This window comes from Ursus maritimus, unplaced genomic scaffold, assembly GCF_017311325.1.
Source record: "Ursus maritimus isolate PB19 unplaced genomic scaffold, ASM1731132v1 scaffold_23, whole genome shotgun sequence".
In the NCBI taxonomy this organism is placed as follows: Eukaryota; Metazoa; Chordata; class Mammalia; order Carnivora; family Ursidae; genus Ursus; species Ursus maritimus.
In genome coordinates, this window is record NW_024424786.1 from 39,957,774 (window position 1) to 39,970,204 (window position 12,431).

The 12,431-nt window shown below is 52.7% G+C and overlaps 2 protein-coding genes and 1 non-coding gene across 9 annotated transcripts in view; all 3 read left to right on the forward strand.

Annotated features, from left to right (window-relative positions):
* The first annotated feature begins 35 nt into the window (after positions 1 to 35).
* On the forward strand, positions 36 to 10,465 carry SNX15 (sorting nexin 15). Of its 6 annotated transcripts, none has more exons than XM_040639362.1 (8): positions 36 to 272; positions 5,299 to 5,401; positions 5,566 to 5,703; positions 6,741 to 6,898; positions 7,012 to 7,159; positions 7,477 to 7,620; positions 9,638 to 9,895; positions 10,191 to 10,465. In XM_040639362.1, the coding sequence occupies exons 1-8, from the start codon at positions 174 to 176 to the stop codon at positions 10,295 to 10,297; spliced, it is 1,155 nt and encodes a 384-aa protein (XP_040495296.1). In that variant the 5' UTR covers positions 36 to 173; the 3' UTR covers positions 10,298 to 10,465. The 6 variants fall into 6 exon arrangements, with proteins under 6 accessions (XP_040495296.1, XP_008707209.1, XP_040495297.1 ...); XM_008708987.2 differs by having other exon boundaries at positions 6,783 to 6,898; XM_040639363.1 differs by having other exon boundaries at positions 5,299 to 5,334; positions 5,583 to 5,703.
* LOC121104851 lies at positions 4,943 to 5,050 on the forward strand. The gene has a single exon (XR_005837226.1). It is a non-coding gene; the product is annotated as a U6 spliceosomal RNA (small nuclear RNA).
* Positions 10,466 to 11,379: 914 nt separating the features above from the next.
* The window catches only part of SAC3D1 (SAC3 domain containing 1), a 4,770-nt gene continuing 3,718 nt past the window's right edge, over positions 11,380 to 12,431 (forward strand). For both annotated transcript variants that reach the window (XR_005837162.1, XM_040639361.1), the window contains exons 1-2: positions 11,380 to 11,475; positions 11,630 to 12,210. Coding sequence is in view for 1 of the 2 variants with exons in the window: in XM_040639361.1 (XP_040495295.1) it covers positions 11,637 to 12,210 (574 nt within the window). In the remaining variant the exon portion in view is untranslated. The remainder of the gene's footprint in view (positions 11,476 to 11,629; positions 12,211 to 12,431) is intronic.

The window sequence follows — 12,431 nt, forward strand, 5'->3', positions numbered from 1 at the left end:
GGCCAAACGCCGAGGCCGAGAACTGCGCCGTCACTTGCGACCAGCTCCCTGGGCCCGAGGCTGGAGGGCGCAGGCTCCGGAGAGGCCGTGGCTGGCGGAGACTGACCCGGAGGGGCGGGGGCGGCGTGGGGGAGGCCGAAGCCGGCGGTCAGCTCCACTCCGGCTCGGTTGCCATGTCCCGCCAGGCGAAGGACGACTTCCTGCGGCACTACACAGTCTCCGACCCCCGGACCCACCCCAAGGGCTACACTGAGTATAAAGTGACCGCGCAGGTGAGGTGGGGCCCGGTAGGGACCTTTACCCTTTTAACAGGAGCGGGGCAGTGTTTTACCTTAAGGCAAGGCACTGCTGGACGCTCCCTTTTTAGACGACAGAAATGGATTTCCCTTTAAGGGGAGGTTGCCGAAGGAGGCTTTGTTTACTTCTTTAGCCATCAGGGGGTGCGGCCCTGGGAGGGCGCTGTCCTTTTAAAAGGGCGTGGACGGCAGTTCTCGGAGTGGGAGGGGTGGGTTCCCACGCCCAACGTGTGGTGCCTGCAGAGCAGGCTGTGAATTTATTTAAGTTAACACGAAAACTCTGGCTCAGTCCAAATATTAGTTAGTTCTCCAATCTCTTGGAGTAATTTGTGTTATCTGGTTTGTTTGATATTTACATAAAAGCCCTTTTTAAAAGTTTAATTTTTAATTAAAAAAAAAACTATGACTTTAAAAATTCATACAGCTCAAGAGAAATTTTCAAGAGTAAGTCTCTAGCTTCAGTCACAGCTGGAAGTCAGCAGAGAAAGACCGAAGTTGATTAGGAAGCAGTAACAACGTTAGAAGCAGATTTTATAGATACATGGGGGAAGCTATGTGAAGAATTTAAAAACAGAAAGAGTATAAAAGAATATCTGTAGAATGATATAGGAGAACTGGTTGGGGAAGACTTTTCACTTTAAGTTGTTTTGTACCTTTAGAATTTTAAACTAGGCAACTCTTAAACTGTGCATTAGTTGTTAAAGGGAAGCAAACCCACAAAGACACTTCCAAAGTGATTTAAGTGCAGAATCCTAGATGTTTAAAAATTTTCCCATATCTTTTATGTCTTTCCCTTGCCCCCCCCCAACACACACACACACACACACACACACACACACACACACACACAGAGAGATAGTCCCTAGGAAGACCAGACTGGGGGGTGGGAAGGGTCTGTACCCTTTTCCTATAAAATCTTTCTGTTGATTTGTAAGCAAGTAACGTGCATAACTTCGATATGTTTTTATAACTTTGAAAGAGAGGGGCGCCTGGGTGGCGCAGCGGTTAAGCGTCTGCCTCCGGCTCAGGGCGTGATCCCAGCGTTATGGGATCGAGCCCCACATCAGGCTCCTCCGCTATGAGCCTGCTTCTTCCTCTCCCACTCCCCCTGCTTGTGTTCCCTCTCTCACTGGCTGTCTCTTTCCTGTCGAATAAATAAATAAAATCTTTAATAACTTTGAAAGAGAAATAGTTTTCCCTCCTTTACCATCCCCATTCGTCTGCCATCTTGTTGACAACCAATGCTTCCAGTTCCTTATTTGTCCTTGCAGGTAAACCCTACATTTAAAAGCAGATATGAGTATCTAGTCTATTATTTACACACAGTTCCGCAAGTCACTTGCTGGGATTCCTCAGTTTTTCGTTGTTTCCCCTTGTAAATTGTTTACACTGAGACGTCATTTATATAAGCGTACAGAGCTCGGTAATTTTTACCTATGTATGTATCTGCGCAGGTAATGCTCAGATCAGGAGACAGACATTCTCCTCACCCCAGAGACTCTCTTATTTTTCCAATCTATAGTTCTCTCACAGAAGTAACCACTGTCCTGACTTCTGTCACTGTAGATTAGTTTTGTCTGTTGAACCTCATCCGAATGAAATCATGACACAGAAAATACTCGCTTGTGTCTGGCCTTTTTCACTCTCTATGTAATGTTTTTGGAATTCATCCCTGTTGCATGTGTAAGTAGTGTGTTCTTTTTTATTGCTATGTGATCGTAGTCCCCTGTAGAAATATACCACCATTTCTTTATTCATTCTCCTGTTGTTGGACATTTGGGTTGTGTCTAAAACATTTTGTAGTTGTTACAAGTAGAATTGTATGAACATTCATGTACAAGTCTTTTTATGGACATGTACACCCATTTTTTCTTGGTATGTACCTAAGAGCGGAATTGCTGGGTCATTTGATAGCTACATGTGTAGTTGTTCCGGGGCGCTGTTTGCTGTTGGTCCTAGCTGAAACTGACAAAATATTTAGAAGAGTGTTCATGTAGCTCTGTGGTTGGAAGTTGGCCAGGTTGGTGGTTGATATTGAGACCTGATTAGAACTTTTTTTTTGGGGGGGCTTCACCCCTCTGCTAAATGTACCCAAAAGGACAGAAAAACTTTCCAACATAGATGGGTGTGTCAGTCTTTTGATGTCTTTTAGGTGGCAAGCCAACTCCCTGAGGAATTAAAAACAGCTGTCCTTGTTTTACACCTTGAATCTTCACAGGACTCAGGTGTGGCTCCAGAAAATTCAAAATCTGCCAGTCTTTTTTACCAATCCCTAAACCAATCCCAATTCCCTATTTATCTCCAAAGGCTTGTCCTTGTGCCTCTGAAATGTAATTGTGCGACCTGGTCCTTTCCAGGTTCTTTTATCTAGGTCATCTCTTTAAAATACCAACGTCAGGGGCACCTAGCCGGCTCAGTCGGTGGAATGTGTGACTCTTGATCTCGGGATCGTGAGTTCCAGTCTCACATTGGGTGTAGAGATTATTTAAAAATAAAATCATTAAAAAAAGAAGAAGAAGAAGAACCGGTTTTCCAAAGCGGTACTTTCCAAAGTATCGTTTTATACTCCCATTCTCACCAGCACTTGGTATCATCAGCACCTTCAGTTTTTGGCATTTTAGGTGGATGGGTCGCGTGCTATCTCACTGGAGTGTAGTTTGCATTTCTCTGACGACTGATGATGTCGAGCATATTCTCATAATCTGATTGGCCATTCAGATACCTTTTGTGGGAGGTACCTGCTCAAATATTTTGCCCAATTTTAAAAGTTGAATTGTTTGACTTTTTAGTATTCATCTATAGTTCTTTATCTATTCTGGATAGGACTCCTTTGTCAGGGATATATATTCCTCAACAGTTTTTAAATCTAGTTTCTTTTACCCAAGATATTTCAGGCTGAGTCTATTGTGAAAAGGAACGGCCAGGGTTTCAGCCCTAACAGTCCCTCTTACTTGGTTTGTGACTTTTTTAAAAAACTTTTAACTGAGGTATAGTTGACATACAATAATATGTTAGTTTCAGGTGCACAACGTAGCGATTCGACATTTATGTTCATTATGAAGTGCTGACTATGGTGAGTGTAGTTGACCCTCGGTCGCCACACAAAGTTATTGCAATATTAGTGACTATATTCCCTGTATTGTACTTTTCATCCCTCTGACTTATTTACTGTACAACTGGAAGTTTGTACCTCTTAATCCGCCTCGTCTATGTCACTTACCCCTCCATCCACCTCCCCTCTGGCAACCGCCAGTTTATTCTCTGTCTTTAGGAATCTGTCTCTGGTTTTATTTATTTTGTTTACATTCTATATATAAGTGAAATCATGTGGTATTTGTCTTTCTCTGTCCACCTTATTTCATGTAGCATAATACCTTCTCAGTCCATCTGTCTTGTCACAAATGACAAGATTTCGTTCTTTTTTACGGCCGAGTAATATTCCGTGGTATAGATCTACGACATTTTGTTTATCCATTCACCTATTGATGGACACTTAGACCGCTTCCATGTCTTGGCTGTTGTAAATAATGCTGCAGTGGACATCAGGGTGCATGTATCTTTTTGAATTAGTGGTTTTGTTTTCTTTGGGTAAGTACCCCAGAAGTGGAATTACTGGGTCCAGTGGTATTTCTATTATTAACTTTTTAGTAAATCCCACACTGTTGTCCACAGTGATGCTCTGATTTACATTCCCACCAACACTGCGCGAGGGTTCTCTTTTCTCTACGGTTTCACCAGCACTTGTTATTTCTTACCTTTTTGTTCTGACTGGTGGGAGGCGAAAGCTCATTGTGGCTTTGATTTACATTTCCCTGGTGCTTAGTGATGTGAAGCATCTTTTCATGTGTTTGTTGCTTATCTGTGTATCTTCTTGGGAGAAATTCTATTCAGGTCCTCTGCCCATTTTTTTTTAATATATATTTATTGAGTTACCTTTACCAGTGTTCGTCCTGTCCTCTCCCTCTCCTTTCCTTCCTTCCACGAGCCAGTGGGGGAGACAGAGAGAGTGGGAGAGACAGAGAATCTTAAGCAGGCTCCACGCCCAGCATGGAGCCCTGCATGGAGCTCAGTCTTATGACCCTGAGATCATGACCTGAGCCGAAATCAAGAGACCCACACTCAACCGACTGAGCCACCTGGGCACCCCCTCTGCTCATTTTTAAATTGGATTATTTTGGGTTTTTGGTGTTGAGTAGGAGTTCTTTATATATTTTGGATATCAGCTCGTTATCAGATAGATCATTTGCAAAACGTGCTGTGCGATCTTGCACAGGTCACGTCCCCTCTCTGCGCCTCCACTTCCTCATCTGGTCAATGGGCGTGTTAATTGTATCTGCCACCTCCGGATCTAGGACAATTAAGAGGAGATGTTTGGAAAACTATAAAGTAGTCCACACTGGAGAATGTTATTTTCTAATTATTACGAATATACCATAGTGAGTACAGAGCCTTCTTTCCAGCTCAGACCCATTCTGCTCTTCCCCGGGTCGCAACCCCAGGGTTGCTTTCTCCCGCAGCCCCACAGAGACTTTCTCACTGAAGGAAGGAGTGGCTCCTGGGACAGAACCTCATTCTTCAGAAGACTGGAGGTTCTTTGGTTTCAGAAGGAGATGCCGGGCCTTGGCCCTTCGAGTGAAGTGAGACAGTGCTGGCTTCGGCAGCACACATACAAAACTGGAATGATACAGAGAGGATTAGCGCAGCCCCTGTGCTAGGGTGACACGCAGATTCGTGAAGAACGGGGATAAAAGTTGGGCTGAGGACCAAGGGGTCTGGATGGGATCCTCCCATCTGGCAGATGAAGAAACCAGCACATGATAGAAAAACTGCTGGTGACACAAAATCTTGAAGCCAGGACACCTTGATACCAGCGGCCAACGGCCAAAGGCCACTGCCCCTTTGACGAGGGCTGGGAGGCACCTGGGGCATCTCTGGATTTTACTGGGCGATGGGGTGTCGGATGTGTCTCTGGTCTCACCTGGTTCTTGCCTCTCTTCCTCAGTTCATCTCAAAGAGGGACCCAGAGGATGTCAAAGAGGTGAGGCTCCTGGGAGGAAGGGGACCATTCCCCAGTTCCAGATGCAGGAGCAGCAAAGGAACAACTGGTAACTCCTCGGCCCTGGGAGGAGCAGCTGCTGTGCCCCAAGCCACGCACGCACGCACGCACACAGGCACACGGGCACGCACGCATGCAAGCACGCAGGCGCTGGCCCAGGCTGGGGAGGGGGGAAGCCTGTTTCCACCATCACCATTGCCAGCCGGGGTCAAGGCTTGTGTCCCTGGCAGGTGGTGGTCTGGAAGCGGTACAGCGACTTCCGCAAGCTGCACGGGGACCTGGCCTACACCCACCGCAACCTCTTCCGCCGCCTAGAGGAGTTCCCGGCCTTTCCCCGCGCCCAGGTGTTCGGTGAGTGCTGATCTAGGCATTCAGGCCAGAGATGGAGGGGACCCCTGCTGGTGGGGGCTGGATGGGGGGCCAACACCCCCAGCCCTTAGAGACAGCCTCATTTCACACGTGGGGGAACTGAGCCTCAGAGCAGCCTAGCCTTCAGTGTGTGTGGAGCCCTTCAGCATTCCGTCTTCCTTAGCCCCATTTTCAGGACAGGGCAGCTGAGGCTCAGGGTCATAAAGGGGCTTGGCTGTAAGTGGCAGAACCAGAATCCTCCCCGGGAGCTGGTGTCGCCTCCAGCCCTGCGCTGTTCAAAGCAGCAGCCGTATGGGTCGAACACACAGTGAAATAGATGGTGAACCGTGGCGATAATTTATATATTGATCACAGGTGCCAGGGAGACTATTTTGGATATACCGGGTTAAGTGGAATATATTATTAAAGTTGAGTTGACCTGTTTCCGTTTAACGTGGCTACAAGAAAACTAGTAACCGCACACGCCGCTCATGATGTGTTGCTGGTGGGCAGGACCGATCTGTTATTTGGGTCTCTAGACTCACGTGAGATACTCTTTCACACAAGGCGAAGGGTTGCTGCCGGCCGGTGACGCCAGGCTGGGGGCCGTGTAGCCAGCTACTAGGTCAGAGTTAGCTCATTCCGCAGCATACCTAGAACAGAGCAGGGAGACTGTGAAAAAGGAGCTACTTGCTGTGTGACCTTGGGCAAGTCACTTCTCCATTACATCAGGAACATCTGAAATGATCTTGTTTCTTGATGGTTGCCCACCGCCTCCCCTGTCTAGGACGTGAATCCATGAGAGCAGACACCTTGCTTCCCTCCCATTCCCCTTCTGAACCGAGCACGTTAGTAGGTGCTCCATAAACGTCTGGTACCTGGAGGACTGGACTAGGGAGCTTGGTCCCTGCTTGCAAGCACCCCAGCCCCCTCCCCCCCCCCTCCCGGGAGGAGCCAGGGAAGATTGCTGGCAGACTGGGGAGGAGAGCAGCTGGTTGCTGGGATCCTCTCCGGAGGAAGCAGGAAAGTGACCCGTGTAGATCACTGCTTCTCTCCCCACCCCTCGTCCTGGGGGGCTGCAGGCCGGTTCGAGGCCTCAGTGATCGAAGAGCGGCGGAAGGGGGCCGAGGACTTGCTTCGCTTCACTGTGCACATCCCTGCGCTCAACAACAGCCCCCAGCTCAAGGAGTTCTTCCGGGTACGTGTCCGTGCTTGTCCCTCGTCCCCAGCTCCTGGGAAGCCTACCTGCCCACTGGGCTGTACCCTGAGACACCCCCCCACCCCACTCCATCCCTGTCTTCTCTCCTGCAGGGTGGGGAGGTGACCCGGCCCTCCGACTTGTCCAGACACCTGCACATCCTGCCACCCCCTCTGATCCCCACACCGCCCCCTGAGGAGCCCTGGTTGCCCCAGCCGCTCCCTGCAGAGAGGAGAGGCCTTGAGGAAGTGGAGGTGCCAGGTACATGGGGGTTGGAGAGGGAGCCGGGGCTGGGGGGTGTGGGGGTGGTGGAGGGCACACACCTCCTCAGCGAGCTTAGTAAAAGTTCTGCGGCGTGTCCCAGCTCCTCTACCAGTAACGTGCTGAGACGCTCTCAGCGGGCCATTTTCCTTGTCTAGGCTGTAGTTTCTTAGTCTGTAAAAGGGGTACAACCCTTACGAAGAGGGGGCTCGTCTATGCCCTTGGGTGCCACAGGAGTTAGTGAGAGGGGAATTGCATTTTGAAAGCTGGGAAATGATAAGGACAGGCATGAAGGTCCCCAATGATTTATTCCGCAGCGGATCCCCCACCCTCCAGCCCTGCCCAGGAGGCCCTGGATCTCCTCTTTAACTGTGGGAGTACCGAGGAAGCGTCCAGTTCCCCTGCCCGAGGCCCCCTCACAGAGGCTGAGCTTGCCCTCTTCGACCCTTTCTCCAGGGAAGGTAACAAGCTGGGACAAGCGGGGGGTGGGGGAGAAGCTGAGGTAGGGGCAAGGAGGGGGGGCAGAGCCACCGACTAGCGTGTGTAGTGCCTGTGTAAATCCCAGAAAGTCGCCCCACCGCGGGCAGTTGGCAGCCTTAGCACTGGAAGCAGGCGCCCGGTGCCAGGGTTTGCGAGCTGGGTGCCGCTGGACAGTGAGCAACCTCGGAGGAAGGAAGGGGAGATCTCCTCAGGGAGAGGTGGCTCTTCTCCCTGAGAGAGCTTTGGAACAGGCAGGGGTCACACTGGCTTGGGAGGATTTGAGTTCCGTCCGTTGGGAGCCCAAGCTGGGGTTTCCTGGCCGGCTCGGGGTCGCACTGCAGATCCTAAAAGCAGGAGAGGCCTGTTGGGCAGGGCCGTGAGGCTTGGGCTCAGAGAGCAGCACAGGAGGCCCTCCCACGGGAGGCCCGGGCATGTGGGGGCATCCCAGACCCGCCATGGAAGGGGGAAGCCCCCCGCCTCTTCCCATGGAGGTCTGGGTCCTGGAGCTGAGAGTCCCAGGCTCTGGGACAGTAGCCCCTTTCATTCTCAAGGTCTGTTCCTCCCGCTGGGCTGTCGGAACGGCTGATCTGCTTCAGGATCCTCATGATGAGAGGGTTTCAGTTTGGAGTCCTCCCATCTTTTTAAGCCCATTTTGTTGGCCTTCTTCTTGGCCCTTTGGTGACCTGCTGGGCAGACCCTCAGCTTCGTGATCGATTTCAGGCATTGGGGTTCACTCACCCCGGGTCCGACCCAAATTGGGACCTTAGTCTTCCACCAGTTACCCTGCTGCACACCACCGCCCTGTGCGCCTGGGAGGAGAACTCTTTCCTCTTCTACTTCTGCTTCCTGCCGTCCCTGCTCCTTCAGCCCCTCCACGGCTGGCTTGGGGAAGAAGGGATTAGGGGGAAAGTGGGGGCGCGGTCACTGGCGTGCCCAGTGGCCAGGAGCCTGTCAAGACTCCTAGAACGTAGCTCCCATCAGACATTCCCTCGGCCCATAAGAAAACTCCCGAGCTCTTGCTGAGCCAGAGCCTGGAAATACAGTTTGCTTAGCTGCTGCCTCATCTCCTTGCCCCCCTGTTGTGGGCGCCTCCAGCAAGTCCCTCAGCGTCAGAATCCCCCAGCAAGCAGCTGGCGCTGGTCTCTCTCTTCAACACATGCATCGAACTCTCGTACTCACGTTAGGGCCTCCCAAGAGCTCTTCTGCCCTCTGCTCCGTGAGCAACACAGGAAGGGCTGTATGTCCAGCTGGGAAGTGAGAGGTCATCTTCCCTGCCTGCAGGAGGCCCCCAGTCTCCTCACGGGGTCACTGGGATGGGATTAGAGACCTGCCCACCCTTCCCTCTCTAGGCCACTAGTGTGCCATGGCTTCCTGTTCTGGTACCTTCCCTCCAAAGGCCTTTTCACCAAAGATGGACCAAATCTCTAGCCTTCTCTTGTATAAGCTGCAGAGGGGATGTTTGTCCCCCTTTTGGCCAGTCCTGGGGTTTAGAATGAGACCTTCTCTCCGGAATGTGAGGATGCCCGCCCCCCACTGTCTTCATAGGTGGGTCCTCAGCTGAAGTTGAAGAGCTGAGATGCTCTGAATCTATTATTCTGACATTCCAAGGTTTGGAGCGTTTCTGCCCTTGGCCTGGCTTAGTTGGTCTAGCATCCTTCAGTTCAGTTTTGCGGAGGGAATTCTTGGGTTTGGATCTACTACAAAAGATCAGCCGTAGTCAGGAGGAAAGTAGGCCCAGTGACCCAGACCTCACAAACTCATGTTAATATGTACCTAGAGAAAGAATCAGGAAGGTTCTTTACAAAATCACAGGAGCTCCACCGTTAAATCGATCATGGCTAGTCTGTTATTCATGAGTGGCTTTCGAATTGCTCAGAGACTGCTTCCCTCCACCAGGGGCAGCTTGGTACTTTGCGGGGCAAGAAAGGTCTGGGGATGGGCCGCAGGCCCTGGGAAACGGAGGGCAGTTTGGCCTGAGTCGTCCGTATCTGATCGTAGAAGGTGCAGGCCCCAGTCCCATCCATGTGGGTGAGCTGGCGGCGATGGAGGCAGAGTCTGAAAGGTTGGACCAGGAACCCTGGGAGCCTGGAGGGCAGGAGGAGGAAGAGGACGAGGAAGGCCGGCCGGCCCCTGCCTATCTGAGCCAAGCCACAGAGCTCATCACCCAGGCTCTGCGGGATGAGAAGGCAGGTGCCTACGCTGCGGCTCTGCAGGGCTACCGGGACGGCGTGCACGTCCTGCTACAGGGCGTTCCTGGTGAGTACGGCTGCAAGGTGGGAGGTCAGGCCTAGAGTCTCGGACGGTGGAGTGAAGGGAAGGGAAAGTGAAAGACAAGTCAAGGATCAGAATTGCTCATCACTGACCAACCGTGTAACCTTGGGCAGTTTCTTTACCTCTTGTGACCTCAGTTTTCGTATTTGTAAAATGAGGAGCATAAATCTGAGTCCCCGGGAGGTGGGGAAAGACACATGTTCATGCTCTGTGAACTGTAAGGGGCTAGACCAGGGGTTCTGAAACCAGGGATCTCAGCTGAGCCATTCTCTGTTCCCAGGTGACCCATCACCTGCCCGCCGGGAGGGTGTGAAGAAGAAGGCCGCCGAGTACCTGAAGAGGGCAGAAGAAATCCTGCACCTGCACCTGTCCCAACTCCCCTGCTGAGAGGGCGTGAACCCGTACCCAGGGCTCTAGCTCCAGCACTGCCAGCGACTCCCTTTTACTCTCCCTGGGGCCTGGCCTGATATCCTGGTCTTGTAACGCTAGGGGTCATTTCTGTATGTAACTGGACCAAGAATGAGACAAATAATGATTCAAAGCTCCTTGACCACACCTACCACTTTGGAATCAGGACAAAACACTTCTTTTTTTTTTTTTTAATTATTATTATTATTATTTTTTAAGATTTATTTGAGAGCGGGATAGTGAGAGAGAGAGCACGAGCAAGGAGGAGAGGGAGAAGCAGGCTCTCATGACCTGGGCCGAAGGCAGACTCTTAACTGACTGAGCCACCCAGGCGGCCCGGGACAAAACACTTCTGATGCTGCCTGTCCGTCTTGTGTGGGCAGCACCCCTGGTCCTAAACTAGCGGTTGACCCATCTAGAACAGGGGTCTGCAAACTAAGTAAGATACCTCCTGCATCCTACTTCCCACTGCAGTCACATCTTGCCCAGGGCCCTTTTTTGTAAGGCCCATGAGGTAGAATTGTTTTTACATTTTTTAATAGTTAAAAAAAGTCAAAAGAATAGTATTCTGTGACATGAAAATTACATGAAATCTAAGTATTAAAAATAAAATTCTGTTGGAAACAATCGGACTCATTCACTTAATACTGTCTGTGGCTGCTTTCCCACTACACCAGCAGAGTTGAATAGTTGCCTAGTTGCGACCTGCAAATCCCAAAGCATTTACTCTCTGGCCCTTTGCAGAAAAAGTCTGCGGACCCCTGATCTAGAAAACGGGTAGAGTAGTCTCCAGGGAAACAAGAGCAGAGAATGACAGTAAGACCGATTGAACCAGGTTACTGGGTGAAGGGGATGATGGAGAGGAACCCAAATTGGGGTTACCCATTTGGGGAGGTGCCCAAAGGATAAGAGCGAGGGTTCAGGGTTCGGTGCCTTGAAGCCTGGGAGGGCATGGCTCCATGCCTCTCCCGCCCCTCCTGCAAAGCCATTGGTTGCGGGAGGGACTACAATCTGGTGCATCATGGGAGTGGGCTGGACTGTGCGCGGTGCATCCTGGAGGCTTTGGAGGCGTCTGAGTCGGAAGTGGCGGCGCTGAGCTACAATGCAGTGTGTCCTGGGAGGCCTACTCCAGGCTTTGTGGGAGGGGACGAGACTCGGTGAGAGGGCGGTGGTGGCCGGGTAGGCGGGGCCCAGCTGGGATCCGCGCGCCCCGGCGCCCGAGCCCCGACCGGCCCCGCCAGCCCTTGCGTAGAATGGGGCGGGTGGCCGCCCCGGTCTCTGGAATGTTGAGAGCCTCTGCTTTCCCCTCAGCGCCCCCATGGCCGCCTGCCAGCTGCCCGTGGGCACTTGCCCAGACATGTGCCCGGCCGCCGAGCGCGCCGAGCGCGAAAAGGAGGGCCGCCTGCACCGCTTCGAGGTGGCGCCGGGGTGCCGCGGCGACCCGCCCCGCGCGGATCCGCAGCGCGCCGTGAAGGAGTACAAACGACCCGCCGCCGGCAAGGCGCGGCCCCCGCCGAGCCAGCTACGGCCGCCGTCCGTGCTGCTGGCCACCGTGCGCTACCTGGCCGGCGAGGTGGCCGAGCGCGCTGACGCCTCCTGCGCCGAGGTGGCCAGCTTCGTGGCGGACCGGTTGCGCGCCGTGCGGCTGGACCTGGCCCTGCAGGGCGCGGGCGACGCCGAGGCGGCGGCGGTGCTGGAGGCGGCGCTAGCCGTGCTGCTGGCCGTGGTGGCGCGGCTGGGGCCGGACGCGGCGCGCGGGCCGGCGGACCCGGTGCTGCTGCAGGCGCAGGTGCAGGAGTGCTTCGGCTCTCTGCGGCGCTGCTACGCGCAAGGCGCCGGGCCGCATCCCCGCCAGGCCGCCTTCCAGGGTCTCTTTCTGCTCTATAATCTGGGTGAGTCGGGGTCTTGGCAGCGGGGCGGACGTGGTGCCTCCTTGGGGACAGTGGAGGCCGGGGAAGGAAAGAGAAGCTTTACTATCTCACCATTAACTCCCTCCCCATGCCTGCCTTCTAAATGTATGTCGAGGCAATGCACAAGAGCCACTGAACCCCCACGTGGGCCTTCTGGCCTGTCCCTTCCCATATTTGGGTCTCAATTTGGCGGCGGGGGGGGG

Bases quoted from the DNA above. Each gene is read 5' to 3' on its own strand.
- SNX15 (XM_040639362.1), top strand. From the start codon at position 174: ATGTCCCGCCAGGCGAAGGACGACTTCCTGCGGCACTACACAGTCTCC. The intron at 5,704-6,740 runs GTGAGTGCTGAT...TGACCCGTGTAG, and splicing joins TCCCCGCGCCCAGGTGTTCG to ATCACTGCTTCTCTCCCCAC. The intron at 7,621-9,637 runs GTAACAAGCTGG...ATCTGATCGTAG, and splicing joins CGACCCTTTCTCCAGGGAAG to AAGGTGCAGGCCCCAGTCCC.